Genomic DNA, 25,429 nt, shown 5'->3' with positions numbered 1-25,429 from the left:
GCGAGGGTAGAAAACAGGATGAAGCTAGGGGTCCCTTTGAGCCATTTTGGCCAGAGTGTATGTCCGTTGTACATAACCAATGCGGGGAACAGGCAATGCTATGACTACGCAGGAAACACCCCACATTGGGTTTCCAGAAACCCTTACGCCAGGCCGATGGAGTTTCTCCCGCCTGCCTTATCTCATGGGCTGTTTGTTACGTGTCTTTCTGAAAGCATGTTTTGGCTAGTTTTTTTATTGGAGAAGACTCCTTTCTCATGTGCTGTTGTAACGAAAGCGAGGTTGTCGTGATTAAACCAATATAGGGGATTTGAGAACACTAATTCTGACCTGGTAGGAAAGCTCTGTTGGTGTAAATTAGCAGAGTTTTGTTTCAGTCCAGGAAGTCCAGTTGAATGACACAGTCAAAGGCAGCTTCTTCCGACACCAAGTGTATTTACAGTATATACAGAAGTTCAGCAGCACAAACCGGCAGCATGACAGCATGACATTCATTAGAAGAGGTCCGTACATCTCCATAGGTCCACATAGTTCTACACATGCACATTTACATACAGCCAAAGACTGTGGACATTGCATCATCCCAGACTGCATGATTCAGCATTTTGCTCTCCTGTCAAGTGATTATCATAGGCCTTGTTCTGCCTCAATGTGGAAATTATCCTTGATAAGCTCTCCATCAATGAGAATTACCTTGTGGGAAAAGAGTCCTCAGATAGAAGACACATTTTTTTATCTCACGGCGGGCAAAGCAGTACAGTGGTGCCTCGCATAACGAATGCACCGTTTAACGAAAAATCCGCATAGCGACGCATTTTTAGCGATCGCTAATGCAATTGCATTGTGATGATCTAAATGGCCGAAAATCGCATTGCGATGATCGGTAAGCGTTTCGCTTACCGATCTTCGCATTCCGATGTTTTTTTAAACAACTGATCGGCTGTTCCAAAATGGCTGCCGGGTGCACAAAATGGCCGCCCGCAGCGTTTTCACGCGCTGCTCTCGCTTACAAAGGCGGCGAAAATGGCAGCGCTATGGAGGATCTTCGCTTAACTGTGAATTCCCCCCCAGGAACGCATTAAAGGGAGTTTAATGTGTTCCTATGGGGTTTTTCTTTCCGGTTGGCGACAATTCCGGATAGCGACGTTAATCCTGGAACGGATTAACGTCGCTATGCGGGGCACCACTGTATTTCCTTTGACTGCCTCATGGGCACAAGGAGGAAGGAACTGGTGGTTAAGAAAAAAAATGGAGCTTCTCCTAGGATTCTCACAAATTTGCGCTCGGAGCTGCACTCCCAATTCAAAGATGGTATTTGCAGGAAAGCAATAAATGAAAAAGAGAAGGGATCCTTGCAAAGAAATGAAGGATTAAAATTAACTGGACATCCCAGTGTGCTGTGGTGGACAGAGTGATAGGAGAGCTGAGTTCGAATTCCTGCTCAGCCAGGGAAACTCAGTGGACTGAATGGGTGGGATGGAAGTGGCAAAACCAGGCCAGAAATAGTTCCTTTACCTCGAAAGCTGTATTGGTTGAATGTGACTTGGCTCACTTCTGATTTTCATGTCTTCCATATGACGGTCTGAGATGGAATTCTAAGCGTGTCTGACAAACTCTGTAACCAGAGCTTAGAGAGATTATTGGAAGAAGTGGTCTAAAGGGGCACGGTGGGTGTGGGTGACATTGACCGGAACAAGCTCTCATTTGAGTTGATTGAAAGGCGTCAGATCATACGCTCCGCGAAGGCTTTGCCAGAGCTGCTGCTACAGCTTCCAGCCCAATCTCCTCCCCAAAGGTGGCTAGGCTTCAGTGCCTCTCATTCAGCTTATGTTCCTCTCTTTCCCCCATGTTCAGCTGTTTCACCAAGAGGCTTTTCACATCCCACTGCCTCTCTCCCCCCTTTTTTTAATTTACTCATGGGAAGAGACTGTGCTAGGTAGGCAGGCTATTATGTCATTTTGGCATAGTATCATCTGTCAGTCTTTTAAAAGGAAGAAGTCAATGGATGAAGGGGAGGGGTGAAGAGTGGGGAAGTGAGCAGTGCTAGTAGGTTGGGAGACTTTGCTGCAGTTAACATATACAGTGGAACCTCTACTTACGAACTTATACCATCCCAGAAGATATTCGTTAGTTGAAACATTTGTAAGTAGAAGCAAAATTTCCCATAGGAATGCATTGAAAACCGATTAATCCATTCCAGCTGAAGAAAAACATATAAAAAGAAAAACAAATAAACGGAGCAAGTCCCACACTGGGACTGCAAAAAACAAAACAAAACAAAAAACAAAGAAATCCAAAAATAAACATTGGAGCAAGTCCCACGCTGGAACTGCAAAATAATTATAAAAACAAAAAAAAAGCACAGAAACATAACCCCCCAGCCCAAACCTACCCTTCAAAAACCACTCATAACAATTTTTTAAAAGGAAAAAGCAGCACCTTACCAGTCCAAAGCCTCCCAGAGGTCCCCTGCCGCCACAATTACCACCTTCGGAGGCCTCCCAGTGCTTCCCCGCTGCCAGCGGAGACCTCCCGGGGGTCCCCCGCCGCCGCGATCACCACCTTTGGAGGCCTCCCATGGCTTCCCCACCCTGGCGGGTTTCTGTGCCACTGATGCAGGCTTTCCCGGGGCAGACTGGGCCTGCCAGGGGAAGCCCTGGTAGGCCGGGCCTGCCAGGAGAGGCCCTGGTAGGCCGGGCCTGCCAGGGGAGGCCCTAGTAGGCTGGGCCTGCCAGGGGAATCCCTGGTAGACCAGGGCTTCCCCTGGTAGGCCTGGTCTACCCAGGGAAAGCCTGCGTTGAGGTGGGGAAGCCCTGGGAGGCCTCCAAAAGCTAGAAGCCCGGGAGGCTGAGCCTCCCTTTTCCTAACTATTGTGGCAAAAAAGCTACAAAGAAGCAGCCTCTTCACCACATGGTTAGCAAATTTAAATTTCCCACCCTTTTCCCCTGCCTTTTTCTGTTCCTACGTTGAAACTCTGTTCACAAGTAGAAGCAAAATTTTGCAAACGGAGCTGTTCGTAAGTTGAAATGTTCGTAGGTAGGGGCATTCGTAAGTAGAGGTTCCACTGTACAGTGATTTTAGGTTCCCATGGATAATTAAATATTTTCCAAGTGAGTGATAATGGCAGTTTTATTTATTTATTATTTATTTATTTAATTTATATGCCGCCCACTCTACCCAAAGGTCTCTGGGCGGCTTACTTTTTGAAGTTTCAGCAGTAGAAACTTCCAGTGGCTTATCTGCAACTTTTGTCTGGTGGCTTGGGACAGAAAACTCTGAATTAGTCCAAATCAACCTTGCTGTGTAGTTGCACACTTACCTGCCTATGCAGATGTCGGTTCTGGGGTTTACACACTGGTCTGGTGAAGAGACACCTACTTGGGTGGGTGAGTAAGTGAGAGGTAGGGGGGCTCCTGCAGGCTGCTCAGTGTCTGGGCTTCTCCCCCACCTCCCCACTCCTGTTTTTAATACAACAACAGCAGGGGCAAGTGGCTGTAAGACTCAGCCAGCAAGAGGACTACTTAAAAATTAACATGGGGAGAGGTTTTCACACAGGGAAAATCAATTTAAATGAATCAATTCCACATCCAGTAAATGGACCTCAGGCAGAGGAATGAAAAAACAACAACAACAACACCTCATTGCCATTCAGAAAACCAACCAACCGACAATTGGTTGATTTGATGCACCATCAAATTACTGTAATCCACATTTACACACATGCTGCTTATTCAACCCTTTTTTACAGCGATCTAAACCAGTGGTTCTTAACGTGGGCAATAATGCCCCCCAGGGGGAGATTTCATTTTTCAGGGGGGCGGTAGAATGAAAAGGGGGCGCTGGAGCAGAAGGGGGCGGTAGGGGGGCGCTGGAGCAAGCCAAACCTGTTAAGATGGCTGCAGCCTTTTTACAGTGTGCATGAATATATATTTTCCTCCAATCTTAATTTAGTTTCAGAGTTTTCGTCTTGAAATTTTTAGTTCCTGCATTGTGGTTTGTTTTTATGCTCTTTTTATATTTCTTTTTGCGTCTTAAAATTCGCTTGCAACTAAATCATTAAATGTTACTTTTGGGGGGGCATTTCATTTTCTTGGAATTGAATTTTGTTTTCAGGGGTCATTGGATTTAAGTGTCATAAATAAATAAATAAATAAATAAATAAATAAATAAATAAATAAATAAATAAATAAATAAATAAATAAATAAATAAATAAATAAATAAAAAGATATCATCACCGTGGGGAGGGGGGCGATGATAACTTCCTCAATGGCTCAAGGGGGCGTTTCTTTCAAAAGGGTTAAGAACCACTGATCTAAACAAGCCAAACTTCAATTAAAAACAGGGGTCTTTTTAAAGCATCTCCATCTTGCATCCTGAGAGCCGGCAACCTTTAGTCCTGTCCAGGTGCTTCAATACAATGAAGGCAGGTCACTGCTGATTCTGTTTTGCAGGATTCAACGGACAGTCCTTTAAGGGCCAGCCCTTCAATTTCGCAGAGTGGGAGAAACACAGCAGCCAGAAAATACTGATGGGGGCAAGGACGGCTTTGGCAGCAACTCCTGCCCCCCCGCTGACCCTTCTCCCTCAGCTTTCTCTTCCAACTCTACCTCTTATCTGGAGGACAGAGCTGTATATGTGTGTGTTACATGGCCTGTCCTGCACTCCCTGTAGTGTTCCCAGTTGTGTCATTTTTTTTTTCAGTGAATCTGCTCCAGTTTTAAAGTCCATTTTGGAGGATACAGTCCAGCACCCAGGATAGTTCTAGTAAAGTTCAAACAAAAAAACAAAAAAAAGGAACGTTCAGTGGTGTCGAGAAACTGGAGTTAGCCATTTCCAGTGGGCATATGACAGAGGAACCTCTCCCTGAATTAATGTTGAAGTCAAATTCCGTTTAGTTTTATACATGGAACTGGGGAGAGGGCAGCATTTACTCCTTTGCTTTAGGCAGCAATACGCCCCAGCCTTCCTTTGCAGTCCATTTCATTCCACAGCAAAAGGTCTCGAGCTGGCCCTTCTGAATTTAGGGTTTATTATGTGGCAATGACTATTCAATAAGTAAAGAGCTGCCCTATCACCACTGCTCACTGTAGGTGTGAGCCTGGCTTTTATTCTTCTTGAAAGAGCAGGCTATGTGTGTTCAGGGAGAGTTCCCTTTCCTGCGGTGGAAAAGCAAGGGCGAATTTAGGTCACTGTTCCTCTCTTTCACCTGAGCCGCCTCTCACCCTGCGACCTCTGAGCCTTGACACGGATGCTTACCTAAGACACTGCACGTGTCCACAGAGCAGGCAAAGCCCAAGTGGCCATTGCCCCTTAGGAACATCTACACAGTCATCCCCTCCTCCCTGCAAATAATTGGTAGGTTTCAGAAGCAGCCCATATGCCTTGATTGTCTGCGGTTGTTGTTTGGAGTGAGCTACAAGGACAAGGCAGACGTGCAAATACTCCTCAAGGAGGAAGAGGTGAGTCCATTCAGCCCAGGAGACCTAAGGCCCTTCAAGAATATACAAGAATATTTGATGTGTGAGTTGGAGGAGAGTAAGAGAAATGTTGAGGTCTAGCACTGTAGCCACTAAACTATGTTGGTTGTAGTTATCAGGAGTTTTGGAAATGTGTGAATCCCTTGCCTAGCTGAAACCTAGGTTTAAGCAGTAGGTCTCTTACAGGCGTGTGAGTCAAGAAGAGCTTGTAAAACTAGAACTTGCGAGGGCCATGAGGCAAGTAAAGACAAAACTTCGTTTCCTCAAAAGAGAATATACAGGGGATTCAATAAAGCCAGAATTCTGAAAAATGAGGAACTCCTAGCTTGTTTCCTCAAAGAATTCAACACCGAACTGAGTTATCCCCTTTAAGCTGTCGTACCCACGGGGCAGGTTTTGATTCTGGAAGGTTCCATTTCAAAGATTTCATTGGCACCCTTCTCATTTTCACACAGGACTGAAAACATTTCCAAATTGAAATATTTTGATGGAAGAAGTGATGCTGCCCAAACTTGATGCTTAGTTCAATTTACACAAAACCTTTGAGATTAAAACCTTCCTGTTCCAAATGGCTTTTTAACTGAAATAATATCAGCTGTAGGTCTGATGGCAATTTTTAGAATATATGTTTTAATTGCATTTTAATTATTTTGCCCTTTTATTTTGCCTTTTTATTGTATTTTAAATGCTGTAAGCCGCCGAGAGACCTTCGAGTAGTGTGGGCAGCATATAAGTTAAATAAATAAATAAATAAATAAATAAATAAATAAATAAATAAATAAATAAATAAATAAATAAATAACAGATTGTGTTAAGGGCTTTTTACAGGGTGGAGATGCACCAGGGTGGGACTGAGTGGCTACTCTTAACACCAACACAGGGTGTGTATGTGCGTGTCTTGAGGAAGAGTTCATTTCTTCTCCTTCAGTGGTGGGAGACCTTCTCCCAGGAGATGAGATTCAAGATGTAACTACTTTTGGTCCCTGTTTCTTTTAGTTGTGGCCATGCCTGCTCTTCTGTCTTCATGCTTGGGCTTCTTCTTCCTGATCTCCTGTTCGGCCGCCTCAGAGGAGGACACGGTGGTCGTCACCAGCACCGGCCCTGTCAAAGGCAAACAGGTCCCAGCAGGATCAGGCTCTGTGACGGCCTATCTAGGCATCCCCTATGCTGAGCCCCCACTGGGGAAACTGCGTTTCCAGAAGCCCCTCCCTCATCAGCCATGGAGCCACGTCTTGGAGGCCACCAGCTACGGAAGCCCCTGCCATCAGAAAAATTATTTTCCTGATCCATATAGAAGCTTGTGGTTTGCTGACACACCGCCTTCCGAAGACTGTCTCTTCCTCAATATCTGGGTCCCTCACCCACGGCCAGCAAGCCCAGTGCCTGTCCTGGTCTGGATTCATGGGGGAGGATTCTTTGCTGGGGCCAGTTCTCTGGAATTGTACAACGGGGCCTTTTTAGCTGCCACTGAGAAGGTCATTGTGGCTTCCATGAATTATCGTCTGGGCTTTTTGGGCTTCCTCTTCTTCCCGCCACATTTCCCAGGAAACATGGGCTTGTGGGACCAACATTTGGCTCTGAAATGGTTGAAGGAAAATGCCGCCGTCTTTGGTGGTGATCCTGCTCGGGTGACACTCATTGGTCATAGTGCTGGGGGAGCATCTGTGGGCTTCCATCTCCTTTCCCCAGCGAGCAAACCCCTTTTTGCCCAAGCAGTGCTGCAGAGCGGTACTCCCAATTCTTGCTGGGCTTTGCGATCTCCTCAGGAAGCCACAGAGTCTGCACAGGCTTTCTTGGAAAACCTAGCATGCGATCCAAAAAATCGCAGTGCGGTGGTGAGCTGCCTACAGGGCATAGATGCTGGGGATGATGTGCTTTATAATGTGGATGCTCTCTTCAAACCTGTCCCAGATGGGGACTTTCTTCCTGATGAACCAAAGAAACTTCTACAGACTGGGCAGATACAGACTAAACCACTGCTCTTTGGAGTCACTGGCAATGATGGGTCTACCTTTGTATTGTCTCCTGGTGCTCCAACAGATGGAATACTTACTTGGGAGGAACAACTGCGAGAAACAGAGTTGGCATTGAACGGGGAATCTGAACCTGAAGCAGTCAAGGCTATAGCACTGAAATACAGTGAAGATGGCCATGGGCCAGAACAGTACCGTAGGGCCTTGGCCCAGTTTTACAAAGATTATTTCTTTTTGTGCCCACTGATGGATTTTGCTGCAAGCATGGCAACATCTGGAAGTCCTATATATGGCTACTCCTTTAACCAATACGTCTCTGGCTCCATTTGGCAAGAGTGGATGGGTGCAGTCCATGGCGCTGAGGTGCCTTACCTGTTTGGAACTCTGTCATCCCTGCCAGGGAGAAACCAAACAAACACGGAAGCAGATGCTGGACTGAGCCACAGGGTGATGCAGTACTGGGCAGAGTTTGCCCGAAGTGGGTAAGGCATGTGATTGATGGGGTTTGTAGTCCCCTTTGTATATAGCAGAGTGCACAATGGCAGAGACTTAACTCGAATAAAGTTAAAAGTTATTTATTTTACAAAAGCATGATTCACATTTAATTCATGTGATTTAAATATTAATAGTCCAAACAGCTTTCCATTCCTTATTATTTGCTTCTTTAATTAGTTGCTTGCAGCCTCTGTAATTTCAGGGTTCATCAATCCTTTAACAATTTCTTTTCTGTTTTCTCTCACCCATGAGGGAAATATCCATGCAGACTCCTCTCACTTCACCTGGCAGTATATTTTCATTCTGTTGCTTCGTTCTGCAGCTCCTTCAACTTCTGCAGCTTCCTTCTTCCTCTCTCCTGTTGGTCTGCTTCTTTTTCTGCTCATGCTTTCACTCATACACAAATACACACAAGCACACACAGGCTTTGCTGCCACCGCTTTTATACTGATCTTACTCAGAGGCATTCAGGGTTTCTCAAGGCCAATCAATTCATCAATCTCACTTGCCTGTCTTTCCCTTCTTGTAACTTTACTGAGCAGAAATGCTCTTTGTAAAATATAACCCCAACAGTGATACTCCTCTAGACCAGGCATGGGGAACCCCAAGCCCTGGGAATAAATCTCATCATTGTCAAGTTCAAGCTGTCCCTTCACGGGGCCACAAAATATTCCTGCTCCCTCCCTCAAACACACACAGGATTGGGTGGTCCCCCAGACTTCCTTCCAGTGTTTTTCCATTTCATTCCCCATGTGTCCTTCTTGCAAGTTCTAGCAAGGTCAAAGCAAGACTCAAGGACCTATCTCTACTTTGATATATTTAGAATTTTTTTTTAAAAGCAATGCACCTTAAGTTGTGGTGCAGCACTAAATGTTGATCTGAGGAAGCTCATCACTATGGCAGCCATGGCTCTCAGTCTTTTTCTCTCACACCCTTGAAAAGGGTTGCCATGGGTCAGAATGGACTTGATGGCACACAGTTATTGATGGCCATACCTCCTTCACTTACATACTCCCAGTAGAGGAGAATCCACCACCTCTTGAGGCAAGCTGTCCAAGTGTCAACCCACTCCTACTATCAGAAGCTCTTCCTAACATTTATTAGGAATGACAAACACTCAATGAAAACAATACTGAAATGTTCTCACAATATATGACAACTTTTCTTGAAAACAGTGATTCTTTAGGATAAACCAAAATGGTATGGAAATGACAATAATGTTCTACACAATAATAAATTCACTGAATAACATGAACTTGTTCATAGCACATACGTGTCTACATAATATTCTGGAATGGCTTCTTACAACCCAAACAGTCTAGGTTTTAATATAGCACGGGAACTTATCACCTTTCAGCTCCAGCAAACACCCAAAGTCTGTAATGAGCGTTGGGGCTTCTTCATACCTCACATTCACTCTGCCTGTTTTGTTAATCTTTCTCCAAAGGGATTTGGTGCTTATCTGTTCTACTGGAACCCATATTCTGAATTTGGCTTCTTCTCTCTATTGCTCAGTCAGTGTTGAAAGGATTCTCTCCTTTGTAGCTTCCCAAAGTAGCTGTTACAAGATCTCTCCCTCCCTCCCTTCAACACACAGTTCCCTGAGGCTTCATCTGGCCAACTCTAGACCTGAAAAAGACACAGGCAGCAGGAGATAACACCAACAGTTGAGAACACAGTGGAAAGGCACCAAATCAGTCAAGGAAGTCCACAAAATATCTGGCTATAATGTAGATAACAACGATTTCTTTATTTCTTTGGTAGGAAACCCACTGGATCCACCCCAGATGATGTGCAGTGGCCGCTCTACAATGCCACAGAGCAGAACTTCTTCCACATCAGTACAGAAGCACCTCAGGTCATGCAGGTGTCACCTGCCCACCACTGCAGTTTTTTGGCAACCCATCTGTTCAATACAACACAGAGAAGTGAGTTTAAAACTCTCTACTCAAGCACCACAGCCCCTGTGAAAACCATCCTTGCCTCCTGTTATGTTCTCCACGTGCTGCCTATGAGGTTGCCACTGATACATTTACATGTTTTACTTTGGCCCTAGAATTACTGTTTTGGAAGGAGTTTTGGATCAGGGCATGAAAATACCTAATTTTCCATTCTGTTATGTTTCTACAATCCTTCCTGCCTTCTTAACCAAGGTGTAAGTGCTATGCTTGCTGCACCGGACATTCTGTTGATGCGCTGGCTAACCAGTTTTCATGGGAAGCCTCTTCAGCTGGATATGTTTACAACCACAACTTGTGTCTCGAGAAATTTTCAACTGGTATTATAACAATGTTGTACCGTCAAGTCAATTCTGACTTATGGGGATTTTTTTCAGGGTTTTCTAAGTAGATAATATTCAGAGGTGGTTTACCATTCCCTTCTTCTGGGGAGGGCATCAGAACCGAGCAGCTTGCTCAAGGTTACACCAGCTGCCTCTTCTGGGAGGTTCATCAGGGAATTGAACACCCAACCTCTGCCCTCATCCTAACTCACTGAGCTATCCAGCCATCCCATTAACTGTTATACAGAGACATACATCCTTCAACACTGGACAGGATGAATACTCATTCTGATGGCTGATATCAAGGACTTTGTTTTTTCTTTCTTTCATCAACAACTTTCATGAATGTTTATTTTTGCACTTTAACAGATATAGATCTTTGCATGCATTTTTAATATATGCATTTTAATATTTCCACCCCTGGAGGGTGTCGGATAGAACAACTGTCAGGTGGATACACTGTTGGCTATAGAATTGTTATCAGAGGGTGATGATTAATGGCTCCTTCTCCAACTAGGAGGGTGTAACAAGTGGGGTACCCCAGAACTCCATCGTGGGCCCAATGTTCTTCAACATTTTTATTAATGACCTAGATCAGGGGGTGCAGGGAATGCTAATCAGATTTGCGGATGAAACAAAATGGGACTCATGCTTTGGAAGACAGAAACAAAATGATCTAGATAGGGTTGAGCACTGGGATGAAAACAACCAGAGTGAAATTCAGCAGGGATAAGTGCACAATACTATGCCGAGAAAAACGAAACCAAACACACAGCAATACGATAAACAAGAGGGATCTTTGAATTGTTGTAGATCACAAGCTGAATATGAGCCAACAGTGTGTGGCTAAAAAAAAGGCAAATGTTATTTTAGGCTGCATTAGTAGAAGTAAAGTCTCCAAATCCCACAAGGTTTTCCTCTATTTGGCATTGGTTATCTTGGGTACCTTGTTCAGTTCTGGACACCACGCTTCAAGAAGGGTGCCAACAAATTGGAACAAGTTCAGAGGAGGACAACAAGGATGATCGGGGGCTGAAAGCCAAGCCCTATGAGGAAAGACTGAAAGAACTTGGGAAAAGAAGACTAAGAGGAGATATGAGAGCACTTTTCAATCACTTGAACGGCTATCATACAGAAAAGGCGCAGGATCTGTTCTTGATCATCCCAGAGTGCAGGCACACAACAAAGGGCTCAAGTTACAGGAAGCCAGGTTTTGTTTGAATATCAGGAAAAGCTTCCTAACTGTTAAAGCAGTTCGACAGTGGAACCAATTACCTCGAGAGGTGGTGAGTGCTCCAACACTGGAGGCATTCAAAAGAAATTTAGAGAACCACCAGCCACCTGGCAGATTGATTTGTATTCCTCCATTGAGAAGGGAGTCAGATGTGATGGCCTTATAGGCCTGTTCTAACTTTATTATTCTATGATTCTATGAAAATGTAGTTCCATATATTTCTCATTTCGATGCATGCTTAGCTGCTATATTTTTAAAATGCAACAGGCTGAACGCTCAGATGTCAGGGTTTCTCAAAGGCCTTCAGATCCTGCCAGCAGATGTCCTTGTGTTGCAGTTGTGGTCTTCATGAATTTGTGTACCTTGGTTCAATGATCTCTCCCTAGATGTCAAGATGGATAAACGCACTGGCAAAGCAGCTACCATGTTCTCTAGACTCACAAAGAGAGTATGGCTCAATAAGAAGCTGACAACATATACCAAGATCCAGGTCTATAGAGCTTGTGTCCTGAGCACACTCCTGTACTGCAGTGAGTCCTGGACCCTTTGTGCATGGCAGGAGAGGAAGCTGAACACGTTCCATATGCGTTGCCTCTGATGCATTTTTGGTATCATATTTCAAATGCAAGGTTGTTATAATTGCTCAACTGGTCTGAAGAGGTGTGAGGGCCATAACAATTAAAAGCCATAGGCTTGTGGGATAAAGATTAAGCAATTGGGTTTCCTAAATCAAAGCAGCAATGAGAATTGAGATCACAACAATGGTAAAATGCTCAGTCAACCTCTTTTCTCTTTATTTTTGTTCCTTTTTATTCTGTCTTGCAGATTTGTGAGGACACTGATTGAAAGGACATTGTTCCATGTGGCCAGGTAAATGACTAGGAAAAGAAATCAGACCTTACCAGGAAGGAATTGATGTGCAATTTCTGTGTGGCATGGGAGAAGAGTGTGCGTGTGTGTATGTGTGTGGGGGTGATACAACAGGGTGGAACATGGATCCTGGTGAGAAAAGGCTTTAAGGTCATGACACGTGGGTGGGTGGGAGAATGATGTTGGGCAATATGCACCCTGTGTTTTTTGAGGTAACACTTATGTAAATATAATGTTGTTTCAGAGCTTTAGGGTCTAGTAAACACTTTATATCTCTGTCTAAGAAATGTAGGTAGGTGTTGATCGACCTGTACAGAAAGGGAATGGTGGTTCAGATAACAGGAATTGTGCAGGGTGCCGAACTGCCCAGTCAATGCATTTTGTGTCCTTTTGAAGTTCTGCTTGTGCACTGGTGAATACGGTGGGCAAGGGGGGGATGGTGGATTAGAATTGTCTGTTTGATAGGTCTGCCTTTCTAATCCCATGATATATTTTTCCATGGGCTGCCCAGTCACCATGTAAATCCAGTTACATCCACCTTGCTAAGCTGTTACGTCACAAGTCCCATGTGTGAGTCCTAGTGGTGAGGCAGGTTGGTTTCCAGTTGGATGGTTTGGGTTTTTTTAAAAAAGTTCTTTTTCCTCTTCTTCTCAAATATTTTAATCAATCCATTTCACTTTCTCTTCAGTAGATCTTAATGTGTGGGGACAGATTAGTGCAACATGCATTCCCCTGTAAGCATTTGTAAAAACTACATTCTGTGGCAACTATTAATATTCTTTTTTATTTCAGCATGCTTTGGAAGTGAAGAAGAGCAGGACTTAACATAAACTCCGGCACCTGAGAATTCCAAGTTCGTGGTTCTGAAGTACAGGGGGATCCAAATAAAACAAAATAATTACCTGGATCAATGCCGTCACTGTGGGCATATTGAACTGTTTCTTCAGAAAATAAAGGGGCATTATTCTTTATCAAAGTCTTTGTCAAATGTGTTGACCTAACTTCACCTTCTACACGTGTCACTATTTGCAGTATCAGGGAAGGCACAAGTGAAAATGAAGACCAATATTTGCCCATTGTAATCAGTGATGATTGAAGGATATTCATGGGTACAATTAATTTGAAGCTTTGTTCAAGTCATAGCAGATAAGCAGGGGAAAAGATCCTTGAAATTAAGGTATTAGAAACAAGAAGTCAGAGGGAAATCAATGAATTCAAACAAAACACAGTGCAATGATTAAAGAAAACTGTTATAAAGTATGACTTGTTTTAAAGCATCAGATGAAATTGCAGCACACCTAATTAGCCATGGTTAGCCTTGTATAGAACACTATGTTTGCCTTTACTCTTCCTCAAACTCTTGAATTTATAGGTGTTTAGCAGTCTTTGGCCTTAAGACTGAGACAGGAAGAATTACTGCTAGAATGGACTCCAAGGAACAAGTTCCAAAAGATTTGAATAAATGCGAAGGAGAATATAGAGGCTGGCTGGACAGCTCATTGGTTTAGGTATCTGGCTGCAGAGGCAGAGGCTGGCAGGTAGATTCCCCATTATGCCTCCCAGTAGAAGAGTCACAGTCATGTACAAGCCGTGGTCAAGATGGACAGTCCCAGAAATGCCCCCAGAAGACGGGAATTGTCAACCACTTCTGAGTATTCTGCATCTAGAAAACCCTGAACAGGGCTGCCATAAGTGAGGAGTAGGTGTCTAGATGCTTATAGATCTATAGTGGATGAGTGATAACATTCCCATAAGCAATGTTTTTCAATATGGCTCGGCAAGATTCCACCCGTTGTGCATGCAACTCTGCTCTCCCCCTGTGTAGGGTTCAGTTGCGACTGGAGCCAAAGGAGCTGGAAACAATCAATGGAGGAGGAGGAGCCCTACATGTAGGGTGCGGAGTTCCACGCAGTCCCGCAACTTAGAGGAAACCTTGCCCACCAGTAAGGGGTGTGCAAAGTACAGCCACCCCAATTGTCTATTACTTCTACTCTTCCCCTGTATCACTCCCATCAATTAATAAAAAAACTAGACTCTACCCTACAACTTTCAGCAGACCTGCCTGGAACCAACCCAAAGAGGCTTTCGATATCAATGCCCTCACTGTGGGCATACTGACCCTCATTTCTTAAGATGAGACAACCGCCAAGCCCCCTTTGGACATGGAGTCTCAGCGCCAGTATCTACTTCAGCCTCAGTGAAGAGAACATTGGGTGTTCCTCCGCGGAAAGAACTAAGGGACCTCAGACTGTGCGTATTGATCCTCTCCCAGTGAAGGGAGGTGGGCAGAAGGAAGTTGAGTTGTCATATATTAATCCCTTCCCTGTTACAATAAACCCTATTTTGGTCCCCTTTTTTTGGTATCTGGAGTTTCTGGAACACAAGATGGAGGAAAGTAATCCAGCATAGCCAGCTGGGGCTGTCAGGGCTCACAATGATTTCTGGTAGAACATATTGTCAGACGAGAGGCTTTGCTGGACTGGGTGAAAAGGTGGCTTTGGTTGACTGGGAACAGCCCTCTCTCTTTCCTGACACCCCAGCCCTGGCATGACATGACATCTTGTGAAGTTATTCAAAGATTGGCATTGCAAAAGAGTATGGTTTTCCTTTACTGGTGTGGATAATTTCTTGATACAGTAAATCTAGCATCCATCATTCAAGGCAAGCCCCTTTTCAGGAATTAGGGCTTGTAAGGTAAAGGTAAAGGTTCCCCTTGACAATTTTTGCCCAGTCGTATTCAACTCTAGGGGGCGGTGCTCATCCCCGTTTCCAAGCCATAGAGCCAGCGTTTGTCCGAAGACAATCCTCCGTGGTCACGTGGCCAGTGCGACTTAGACACGGAACGCTGTTACCTTCCCACCGAAGTGGTCCCTATTTATCTACTTGCATTTGCATGCTTTCGAACCGCTAGGTTGGCAGGAGCTGGGCTTGTAGCAGAAATTAAATTTGGTTTATCTTCTGACAGCCCTTCATGTATAAAACATGGCTATTAAAACATCACTCCATTTTTCTTCTCCAGGGATATATATACTCAGATCTCTCAGCTATTCCAGATTTTTCAGATCCTTTGCCATCTGTCTCATCCTTCTCTGAATATGTCCTGTTTTTTCAATACTTAAATTATGGTGCTCAGAACTGGACACAGTATTTTAAGTGAGGGCTTGCCCAAACAGAATAAATAGAGTTATTGCTTTGATTCTTTCCTTTGATCTAGACACAATACTTCTGCCGATGCAGCCTAGAATTGCATTGGCTTTTATTACCATGGCCTCACATTGGCTGAAATCCAGTCATAAATCAGAATTAGAGTAGGCCCATTGAACCAGTGAACATTTGGTGAATCAACTTCTCCATAAGTTCCATTGATTCAATGGACCTATTGTGGTTGTGACTAAACCCAGACCTACTGGGATATGTCACACAGTTACACTAAGCTGCCACCAACCATTCCCTTTAAGAAGTCACACAGACCAGGGATGGATTTTTAAACAATAAAAAGAATAAGGTTTATTTAAATACACACAGAAAAAAATAACAATCAGGTGAATAAAATAAAGTAACGTGGCTTATTCTCACTCATACAAGCATACAGTTTGGTTCACCCAGAACCCTTAACTTGAAGCACAGACCCTGAACCTATCAGTTCTGGCTAACCAACAGACACCTGAACCTATCAGGTTGGTACTCTGACACACAGTAGTACCCTGTCTGACACACAGACTCCCACAACAGCTTCTTCTTCCCAGCTGCTGCTTCGTCACAACCCAGTGTCTCTCAGTGTCTCTCTCTCACCACACAGGTTTCACCTTTATATACAGTACAGCCCCTCCTCCTGATGTCCCGCCTTCCACTCCCCATAGGATGGAACTTTCCCTCCAAACCCATGACAGACAGGTAACATCAGTGCTGTATGTAACACCTCCCCTCTTTATAAGTTGTTTTGTAGGGGAAAAGCTAAGGTGCTTTTCACCAAAAAAACAACCTGGATAAAACATACAACAACAGTTATACATACCATATAATACTTACTTATCCTTACACTCTAAGTTAACCATAGCAAATAGGCATTTAAACATTTACCATATACATTACATCAATTTACCTTTATTCATACAAACCAAGTTCAAAAAACAGGTACATTTTACTTTTTGTCATCATTATATACACATAGTCCATGTTCTTTCGCCGTCTTCATTCTTCAGGTCTTCTTGATAAGGCGTCAGCAACACAGTTCACTGACCCTCTGACCACCTTCACTTCAAAGTCATAGTCCTGTAGGTTTAAAGCCCACCTCATAAGTTTGCTATTGTGGGTTTTCATTGTCTTTAACCATTGCAATGGTGAATGGTCAGTACACAGAATAAAATGTCTTCCCCAGATGTAAGGCTTGGCCTTCTGGATCGCGTAGACTATGGCCAAACACTCCTTCTCCACGGTTGCCAAATGTCTCTCACCTTTTTGAAGTTTCCTACTCAGGTAGGACACTGGATGCTGGTCACCATTCTCATCCTCCTGGCACAGAACTGCTCCTACCCCGCTGTTAGATGCGTCGGTGTAGATGATGAACTCCCGGTCGAAGTCTGGAGCCCGCAGGACTGGATAGTTGATTAACGCCTCCTTCAACCTCTGGAACGCCGCCTCACAGTCGCTGGTCCACGGGATGCGGTCATCAGCCTTCTTCCTCGTCAGATCGGTCAGCGGAGCCGCAATCTTGCTAAACCTCGGGATGAACTTTCTGTAGTAGCCCACCAACCCAAGAAATGATTTGACTTTTTTCTTGGTGTTGGGTCTAGGCCAATCACGAACAGCTTCTATTTTGGCCTCCAGGGGTTTTATCACTCCTCCCCCTACCATGTGACCCAAGTATTTTATTTCTGGGCTACCCAGCTGACACTTGCTGGCCTTTACTGTTAGCCCTGCTGCACTTAACCTCTGCAGCACTAACTCCAGGTGTATCAGGTGATCTTCCCAGGTATTACTGAAGATCCCTATGTCGTCAATGTAGGCCACTGTAAAGTCACTGAGCCCTGCCAAGGTCTGGTCCATCAGCCTTTGGAATGTGGCTGGTGCATTTCTGAGACCAAAGCTCAGGACTCGAAACTCATAGAGACCAAAAGGGCTGCAAAAGGCAGTCTTTTCTTGATCCCTGGGATCAATTCTTAATTGCCAATATCCCTTTACCAGGTCCAATGATGAGATGAACCGACAACCCCCTATGGTTTCAATCAGGTTGTCTAGCCTGGGCATTGGGTAGGCATCAGGAGTGGTTACACGGTTTAATTTCCTGTAATCAACACAAAACCTAATGCTCCCATCAGGCTTGTCAACAAGGACTATTGGAGAGGACCAAGGACTAGAAGAGGGGACGATTATGTTCTCCCTCAGCATTTCGTCCAGCTCCTTCCGCACCTTGTCCCTATAGGGTCCCGTTACTCGGTATGGGGATACTGCCTGCGGGGGTGCATCCCCTGTGTGGATCCGATGCATCACTCCCTTCACTATCCCCGGCTTGTTGGAAAACACCTGTTGATATTTACTAAGCAGCATTTTTAGTTCTTGCTGCTGGTCTTGGGTGAGTGCAGGACTGATCTTTACCTCCTCTGGGTTGTATTTTACTTCCCCTCTACCCTCCCAGAAGGGTAATTCAGCTTCCTCACTCTCAGCTGCTTTTATCGCGAATAAAACCCTCTGTTCCCCTCTGTAGTAGGGTTTTAGGGCATTCACATGAACCACCCTCCTTGCTTGGTTCTCCTCCTGCTCTATTAGGTAGTTCAGGTCTGACATCTTGGAAATGACCCTATATGGTCCTGCCCATTTGAGCTGCAGTTTATTCTCTCTGCAGGGCCTAAGCCAAAGCACTTCCTCCCCTGGGTCAAAGTGTCTCTCTCTAGCTTTGTGGTCATACCATGTTTTCTGTCTGACCTTCTGAGCTTGCAGGTTTTCTGCTGCCAGCTCGAGATTTCTCCTTAGGTCATTCATCAAGGTGTCTATGTATGTCACAACGTCTTGTGGGTCATCCTGGGTGATCTGCTCCCAAATTTGTTTGATCAAATCAAGGGGCCCTTTCACCCCTAAGTGTGCAGCAGACATGTCAGAGTGACCCCTTTGTAAGATCATGGGGCGATACTTTTCAGGTACCACCAGCTGACTTCTGATCCCATCTCCCCCTTTTGAGATATTCCTCAGGGTCTCTCTATATAAAATCCCCTTTTTCTCCAGAAATCTCACTGGGGTTTCAGGTGTTAGCTGGGCGTCAGTCACCTGTTCAAAACACTTTTGGAGAGTGGCGTCTGCCTTTTGCTCCTGTCCAAATCTGCTGTCTGTGGTTAAGGTTTCCACCACAGCTTCTGAACTCCCCTCTGCTTCCGTCTCTGGCTCATCATTACCCCCCTGAACTGTCCCCGTGGTGGCTTGTGAGCGTGTAATCACTAGCACCCGTTTCACATGTTCAGCCAGGTCATTTCCCACGAGCACGGCTGCTGGCAGAGTCGATGAAATCGCTAGCCTCCAAACTCCCCTCCAGCCTTGAAAGTTGACAGGTACCTCTGCTACTGGCAGAGAGATTACCTGCCCCTCAATCCCTGCCACCTTCATGCTCTCATTTGGGATTATAAACTCCCTAGGAATAATATCTGGATGGCACAGGGTTACCTGGGAACAAGTGTCCCGCAGCCCCCTATACTGACGGTCAAGTATTCCTACGTCCACCCCAGCTGTCTCAAACAACTGAGAATCTGTTTTTACCAGCAAGCAGCGCTTTACCTCCACAAGAGGACCATTTTCCTCAGCCTGATCAGCAGAGGTAGCTGTCCCAGACTGAGTAGCCATGGCAACAGGTTCCCTCAGTGACACTGAGTCTTGCTCTTTCTGGACACAGAACACAGCTTTTGGCTTGGTCCCACTAGAATTCTGAGGCACCATTCCTTTTAGCTGCTTCAATTTCTCACAATCTGAGATTAGATGACCCTTTCCCTGACAGAAATAACATTTTCTGGTGTATTTTGATTCTCTCTCATCTTGTTTTGGTTTTCCCTCCAAAATCTGAGGTCTTAGTTTCATGTCTGAGGGCTTCCCTTCACCATGGGCCCCTCCCCCTTGCTGGCTTTTCCCTGGTCCCTGAGAGTACTTGCTGTAGGTTTCTTTGGGTTTACCTACAGATTTCCCCTCACCCAAGGGCTTTCTTATTTGGGAAATAAAATCTGCGATCTCTGCGGCTGCTGCCACAGATTTCGGTTTCCTTTCCCTCACCTGGAATTTCAATTCCCCATGCAGGACTGAATAGAACTGTTCCAGTGCTATCAAGTCTTTAAGCTGCTCATAGGTCTCTGTTCCCTCCTGCGATAGCCATTTCTCAAGCAGCCTCACCAATTGGGCCCCCACTTGGGTAAAAGTCTGTTCTGGCTTTTTGGTGAGGGACCTGAATCTTTGTCTCAGCTGCTCCGCATTTATCCCATGTCTGGCAAACACCAGTTTTTTAAACTCTGCAAAATCTTTCATCAGTTCCTCAGGCATCTCGGCATAAACCTCAGCCAGGCTACCACTGATTAAAGACCGCATGATGGTCATCTTCTCAGTTTCCCTCACTGAGAAGTCCACAAACGCTCTTTCCACTAAGGAAAAGAACACCTCAGGACAATCTCCCTTGTGGTACACAGGGAATTTCTTCAGGTCAGCTTTAGACAATTGGCCTCCCTCAGAATCCCTATTGTTATTATTGTTCTGGTTCATCAGTTCCAGTTTTCTTAATTCAAACGCCATTTTTTCTTTCTCCAGAGCAATTTTCTCTCTCTCCCTCTCCATTTCCATTCTCTCTCTCTCCAATCTTTCCTCCCTCTCCATTCTCTCTCTCTCTCTCTCTAATTCAAACGCCATTTTCTCTCTCTCTAATCTTTCCTCCATTTCCCTCACCCTCAGTTCATGCTGTTGGGCTAGGAGTATTTTTCTGAGTTCTGGGTTCTGCTCTCCTGTGCTGTCACCCTGCACTGAGCCAAATTCATCCTCAGAACCTTGGTCAATCTGGGGGTCTTTCACTTCACTCATTTCTGCTACTTGGCTTCGAGTCAAGGGCATAACCCCCCCCTCAGAACAGGCTGCTTTAAAAAGTCAAGCCTCAAAATAAAACGACCACTTTTTTTCCTTCTTGCCTCAGAACCAGCTTTCCCTAGAGATTGCTGCTGTTCTTCAGCACTAAACTTGCAACAGTATCGAGTCAGAGCCTACCCCCCTCTGCTGGGCCTCTCAGCTGGCAAGCTAGCTCACTGTTACTACGCAGTTTTGCCTCAGCTTTTTCCCGCCAAAACTAGGCTGCCTCAGAGCACCTTAATCTAAGTCTCCCCAGTTGGCACGTTCTTCCACTAGTGCACCCCCCCGTGAGGTACACCTAGAAGATTACCTACGCGCCTCAGACTGTCCCTGACTAGACCCCCCTTGCTCTGGGCACACTTGCCAAGGCTTTGCTGGACCGCTGGACAACTGGACCAGTCGTATCCCACACGCTGGACACCAATCAATGTGACAAACCCAGACCTACTGGGATATGTCACACAGTTACACTAAGCTGCCACCAACCATTCCCTTTAAGAAGTCACACAGACCAGGGATGGATTTTTAAACAATAAAAAGAATAAGGTTTATTTAAATACACACAGAAAAAAATAACAATCAGGTGAATAAAATAAAGTAACGTGGCTTATTCTCACTCATACAAGCATACAGTTTGGTTCACCCAGAACCCTTAACTTGAAGCACAGACCCTGAACCTATCAGTTCTGGCTAACCAACAGACACCTGAACCTATCAGGTTGGTACTCTGACACACAGTAGTACCCTGTCTGACACACAGACTCCCACAACAGCTTCTTCTTCCCAGCTGCTGCTTCGTCACAACCCAGTGTCTCTCAGTGTCTCTCTCTCACCACACAGGTTTCACCTTTATATACAGTACAGCCCCTCCTCCTGATGTCTCGCCTTCCACTCCCCATAGGATGGAACTTTCCCTCCAAACCCATGACAGACAGGTAACATCAGTGCTGTATGTAACAGAACAGAACAGGCTGTTGTGACTAAACTACTGGATTTCAGCCATTGTTATTCATGTTTAAGTTGTTGTCTGCTAGGACCCTCAGAGCCTTTTCAAATGTGCAGTTGCCGAGCCATTTGCCATGAATCCTGTGTTTATACATATCTGTTTTTTCTTGTCTAAACATAAAACTTTACATTCATCCCCACTGGAATTCATTTTGTTGTGTTTCTGGCCTGGCTCCCCAACCTGTTAAGGTCATCATGAACCATGATTTTGTCTTCTAAAATATTGGCAACCCCTCCCATTTTGATGACTGCTGCAAATGAGCACCCCCTTCATCCAAGTCATTCATCAAAAACTTGACCAACACTTTTCTTCAGAATGATGATAAACCACTGTTGAACACTCTTTGGGTACAAACTGTAAGTCAGCTTCAAGATGACCAGCTCCATTCTTTAAATTGGTTAAAGAATGTTCTTGGACTACAATCCCCAGAAAATTCTGCCCAGCACAGGTAGTGGTGAAGGCTTCTGGAAATTCTAATCCAAGAACATCTCAGAACCTAAGGCTAGGAATCACTGGTATAATTTATATATTGTCAGCTTATCTCCAGGAAATCCATGGGGATCTTGTCAAAATCCCAGCTGAAATCAAGTTAAACTCCACTCACAGCAGTTGAAGTCCTGCAACTACAGAGGTGCCTTGCTAGATGATGATAATCCATTCCACTGAAATCGCTGTTTAGCGAAATCATTGTCTAGCAAAAAGCATTTCCCTATTGGAATGCATTGAAACCTGTTTAATGCGTTCCAATGGGGAAGAATCGTTGTTGTCTAGTGAAGATCGGCCATAAGAAAGCAGCTTTGCGAACCGATGATCAGCTGCTTAAATAGCTGTCTTGTGAAGCTTAGGTCCCGAAAACACTCGTTTTGCAAGCGCGAAGGGAGCTGTCAAAATCGTCGTCTAGCAAAAATCAGTTTATTTATTTATTTAATTTATATGCCGCCCACTCTACCCAGAGGTCTCTGGGTGGCTTACAATAATTAGTTTGCGAAGCAGGGACCAAACATTGTCCAGCGAAATTCCCCCATAGGAATCTCTGTTTTGCGAGTCGCTATAGCGATCGCAAAAAATCAATGTCTAGCGAAAAAAATATCATGCGGGGTAACTGTCTAGCGAGGCACCACTGTATCAATGAAAGGTTAATCCAGCATGATTTGTTTTTTGAGAATTTAGCCTGGCTCTTAGTAATCACAGTGCTTGTTTGTCTGTGGTCACAGATTGCTTGTTTAATTATTTGTTCTAGAACCCAGCTGGTTGGCATTTGCCCAAATCCTTGTCCTCTGCATGTGAAGAACCATGTCCTGAACAGAGGAACTTCTGCTAGAGATGGATGCTCTCCATACAGCCAGGAACTATGACTTTCCAGGATTCTCAATTATCTAGGACATCCACACATGAAGGTCCTCTTCAAACGAATGGATGAGGAAAGGTGATGGCTGGTTCATGGGTTTATTTCCCACAATATAACAGAATGCTTGACTAATAAGTCAGTTTCCAAGCAATTCAGGGTGTGATCACGTGGGTAAGCATTTTGGAGTGCTTGTGACAAAGGCTGGTGCAAGCTATTCCCGGATGATCACAAGACTTACAGGCAATAGTGCACCAGCCCAACCCTGATCCCTGCCCAGGCTGGCCCTTTTTAGTCCAGCAACAGAACTACATATAGAACTGCTTCTTTTGGGGGCCAGGCTGGAGCAAGTTCACAATGGACAGAAGTATTGCTTTAAAGGAGGTTTCACCCAGCAAAGTGATCCTTTCCAATGAGATCGGACATGCGGCTTTCTTCCCATCTGATTGCACCACCCTCGGTGAATAAGCATCAACCTGCTCTTTAGAGGACACCAGCAAATACAGATAAGATGTTCTTAATGTTAACAATTACATTCAACAACATGTACAAATAAAGATATCTAGTATTGCATTCAAAGACAGGCTGAAATTACAGCTGGTTCTTGTTAAATCATTCACATAGCAAGTTCTCTTCGTCTACCTACTCAAGGAAAGCAGCTGGGGAAATCAAATGAAGTCATTTGCCTTTGAAAACTCTTCCCACAGGCTTCTGCTTCTGTGGGCTCCTTGTAACTACTGAAGCATGCAGGAAGGGCTCCGGCTTAAAACCTTCCCTGTCAGGATCTTCATATAGAGAGAGCTGGATCCGGGCTATACATTTTCCATATAAACTACAATTTATTGTCAGAAAGTCAGCAGCTGTGTGTGAATCCTGAACAGCCTGATGCCCCTTAAAAAAAAATCCATTTCCTGCTGTAGTTTGACCCACTTCCCAAATGATCTCAGACTACGAGAATCATTGGAAAGTTTTTGCCTACTGACTTGATGAGAAATTGAGGTATTTTGAGAAATAAAAAAAAAACAAAGGGCTGGGAGGATCAAACTCAAGGACTCATTTTTAGGCCAAGAGCAGAGTTTAGCGATAGCTCATAATTCCAGCTAACAGCACATTAATATTGCAGAAAAATGATTGTCCAAAACTAGACTTGAAAGGAATCCTGTGATCATCAAACAAAGCAAGCTAATTTGCAAAAATTAAGCATATGAGAGAAACCCGTGTGGTGACAGGTGCTTTCATTAGTCAAAGGACTTCCATCTTCTGGTCGTAGGCTACCTCGGATGTCCTCTCTGGCTTTAGCTGCAACGTTCAATGTATAGTTGCTGCTGCCTCTCCTTCTGATGGGTTTAGCAATTAGCAGTTGGATGGAGGAGGATCTCCTGGGTGAAGGTGCATCTAAGCAGAAGGAGGATGCCTGGCTTCTATCTTGCTACCTGAGGACCTCAGTGAAGGCAGTCAATAACTGAAGGAAGAGGCGCTTAAGTATAGTTCTGCTGGACATATATTCCAGCATAATACATGGTGCCTGATGTTGCTTCATGTATGATTTCATCAAAACGTGGTGGCTGGTAGGTCTTCCATTGGGCCCTCATATTTTGGGAGGTGAACAGTGGATGAAGACAGGGCCCTTTCAGGGGTGGGGAGTCATCTCACCTGGAAGGCTCACCTGGAACCCAGATGATGACATGTATTTGCCAAGGGATGTGATCTTTTACATTGTTGATATCCACAGCCCAATTAAGATCAATTGCTCTTCTATGCTTCTGCTGCATCTGTTTTGTCAATTTATTTTTAGACTTGCTCTATCATTTCTAAGTACGATTGGCCATTTAGATTGTCCTTTACTGGGAACTGAAGACACATAAAATAGGTTAAATCTCTCTCTCTCTCTCTCTCTCTCTCTCTCTCTCTCTCTCTCTCTGTGTGTGTGTGTGTGTGTGTGTGTGTGTGTGTGTGTGTGTGTGTGTGTGTGTGTGTGTGTGTGTGTGTGTGTGTGTGTGTGTGTGTGTAGCTCTGTCTCACTACCTATGATCCTCTTTCTTCAGTGCACCTGCTTTCTTCTCAAGCCATGTGGTAATCTGGATGGCACAAGGTGAGCCAGGTAGAGCTGGAAGAAGAAGTGCCCAGCCTTTTGGTGCAGGGATTTTATTAAATTATGCAGTTGGTCTTCTCCAAAATGATAGCTTCAGAGGACGCCATTCTGGTGACCCTTTTATTCCTTAGATATTAAAACAAGTCATCTGAGTGTTCAGCCTGGAGGCAGGCACTGCATCACGGCCTCTCCCAATTTGAAGAGACCCTTGCCCAGCAGGCCGAGGCAAAGAGGAAGTCACAAAAGCAGCAAAACCAGGGAGCTGGACAGGGGACAGACTGGATTTGTCTTCAGTGTGGAAGGGACTGTCACTCTCGAATTGGCCTTCTCAGCCACACTAGGCGCTGTTCCAAGTCCTCCACACAGAGCACGTTACCATAGTCTTTCGAGACTGAAGGATGCCTAACTAACTAACTAAAAACAAGTCAAAAGATGGTGGGAAGTATCAGGTCCTGGAAGTCTGGGCAGCTGTGTGGGGCCCATGGACATCAGAAAGGGCCACTGAGCTAACCCTGAAATCCCATCACACTTCGTCAGTCTGGCACTTGATGGAAGGAATAACAATTTTGGATG

At 44.8% G+C, this 25,429-nt stretch overlaps 1 protein-coding gene across 1 annotated transcript; it reads left to right on the top strand.

The window, feature by feature from the left end:
* Positions 1-2,770: 2,770 nt before the first annotated feature.
* On the top strand, positions 2,771-13,307 carry LOC110089316 (cholinesterase). Its single transcript, XM_072989189.2, has 5 exons — positions 2,771-5,460; positions 6,475-7,933; positions 9,711-9,874; positions 12,287-12,331; positions 13,124-13,307. The coding sequence occupies exons 2-4, from the start codon at positions 6,483-6,485 to the stop codon at positions 12,292-12,294; spliced, it is 1,623 nt and encodes a 540-aa protein (XP_072845290.2). The 5' UTR covers positions 2,771-5,460; positions 6,475-6,482; the 3' UTR covers positions 12,295-12,331; positions 13,124-13,307.
* The last annotated feature ends 12,122 nt before the right edge of the window (positions 13,308-25,429 follow it).

The sequence above is a fragment of the Pogona vitticeps genome, chromosome 2, assembly GCF_051106095.1.
Source record: "Pogona vitticeps strain Pit_001003342236 chromosome 2, PviZW2.1, whole genome shotgun sequence".
In the NCBI taxonomy this organism is placed as follows: Eukaryota; Metazoa; Chordata; class Lepidosauria; order Squamata; family Agamidae; genus Pogona; species Pogona vitticeps.
The sequence above is the reverse complement of the archived record's forward strand: the minus strand, read 5'-3'. Positions and strand labels throughout refer to the sequence as shown.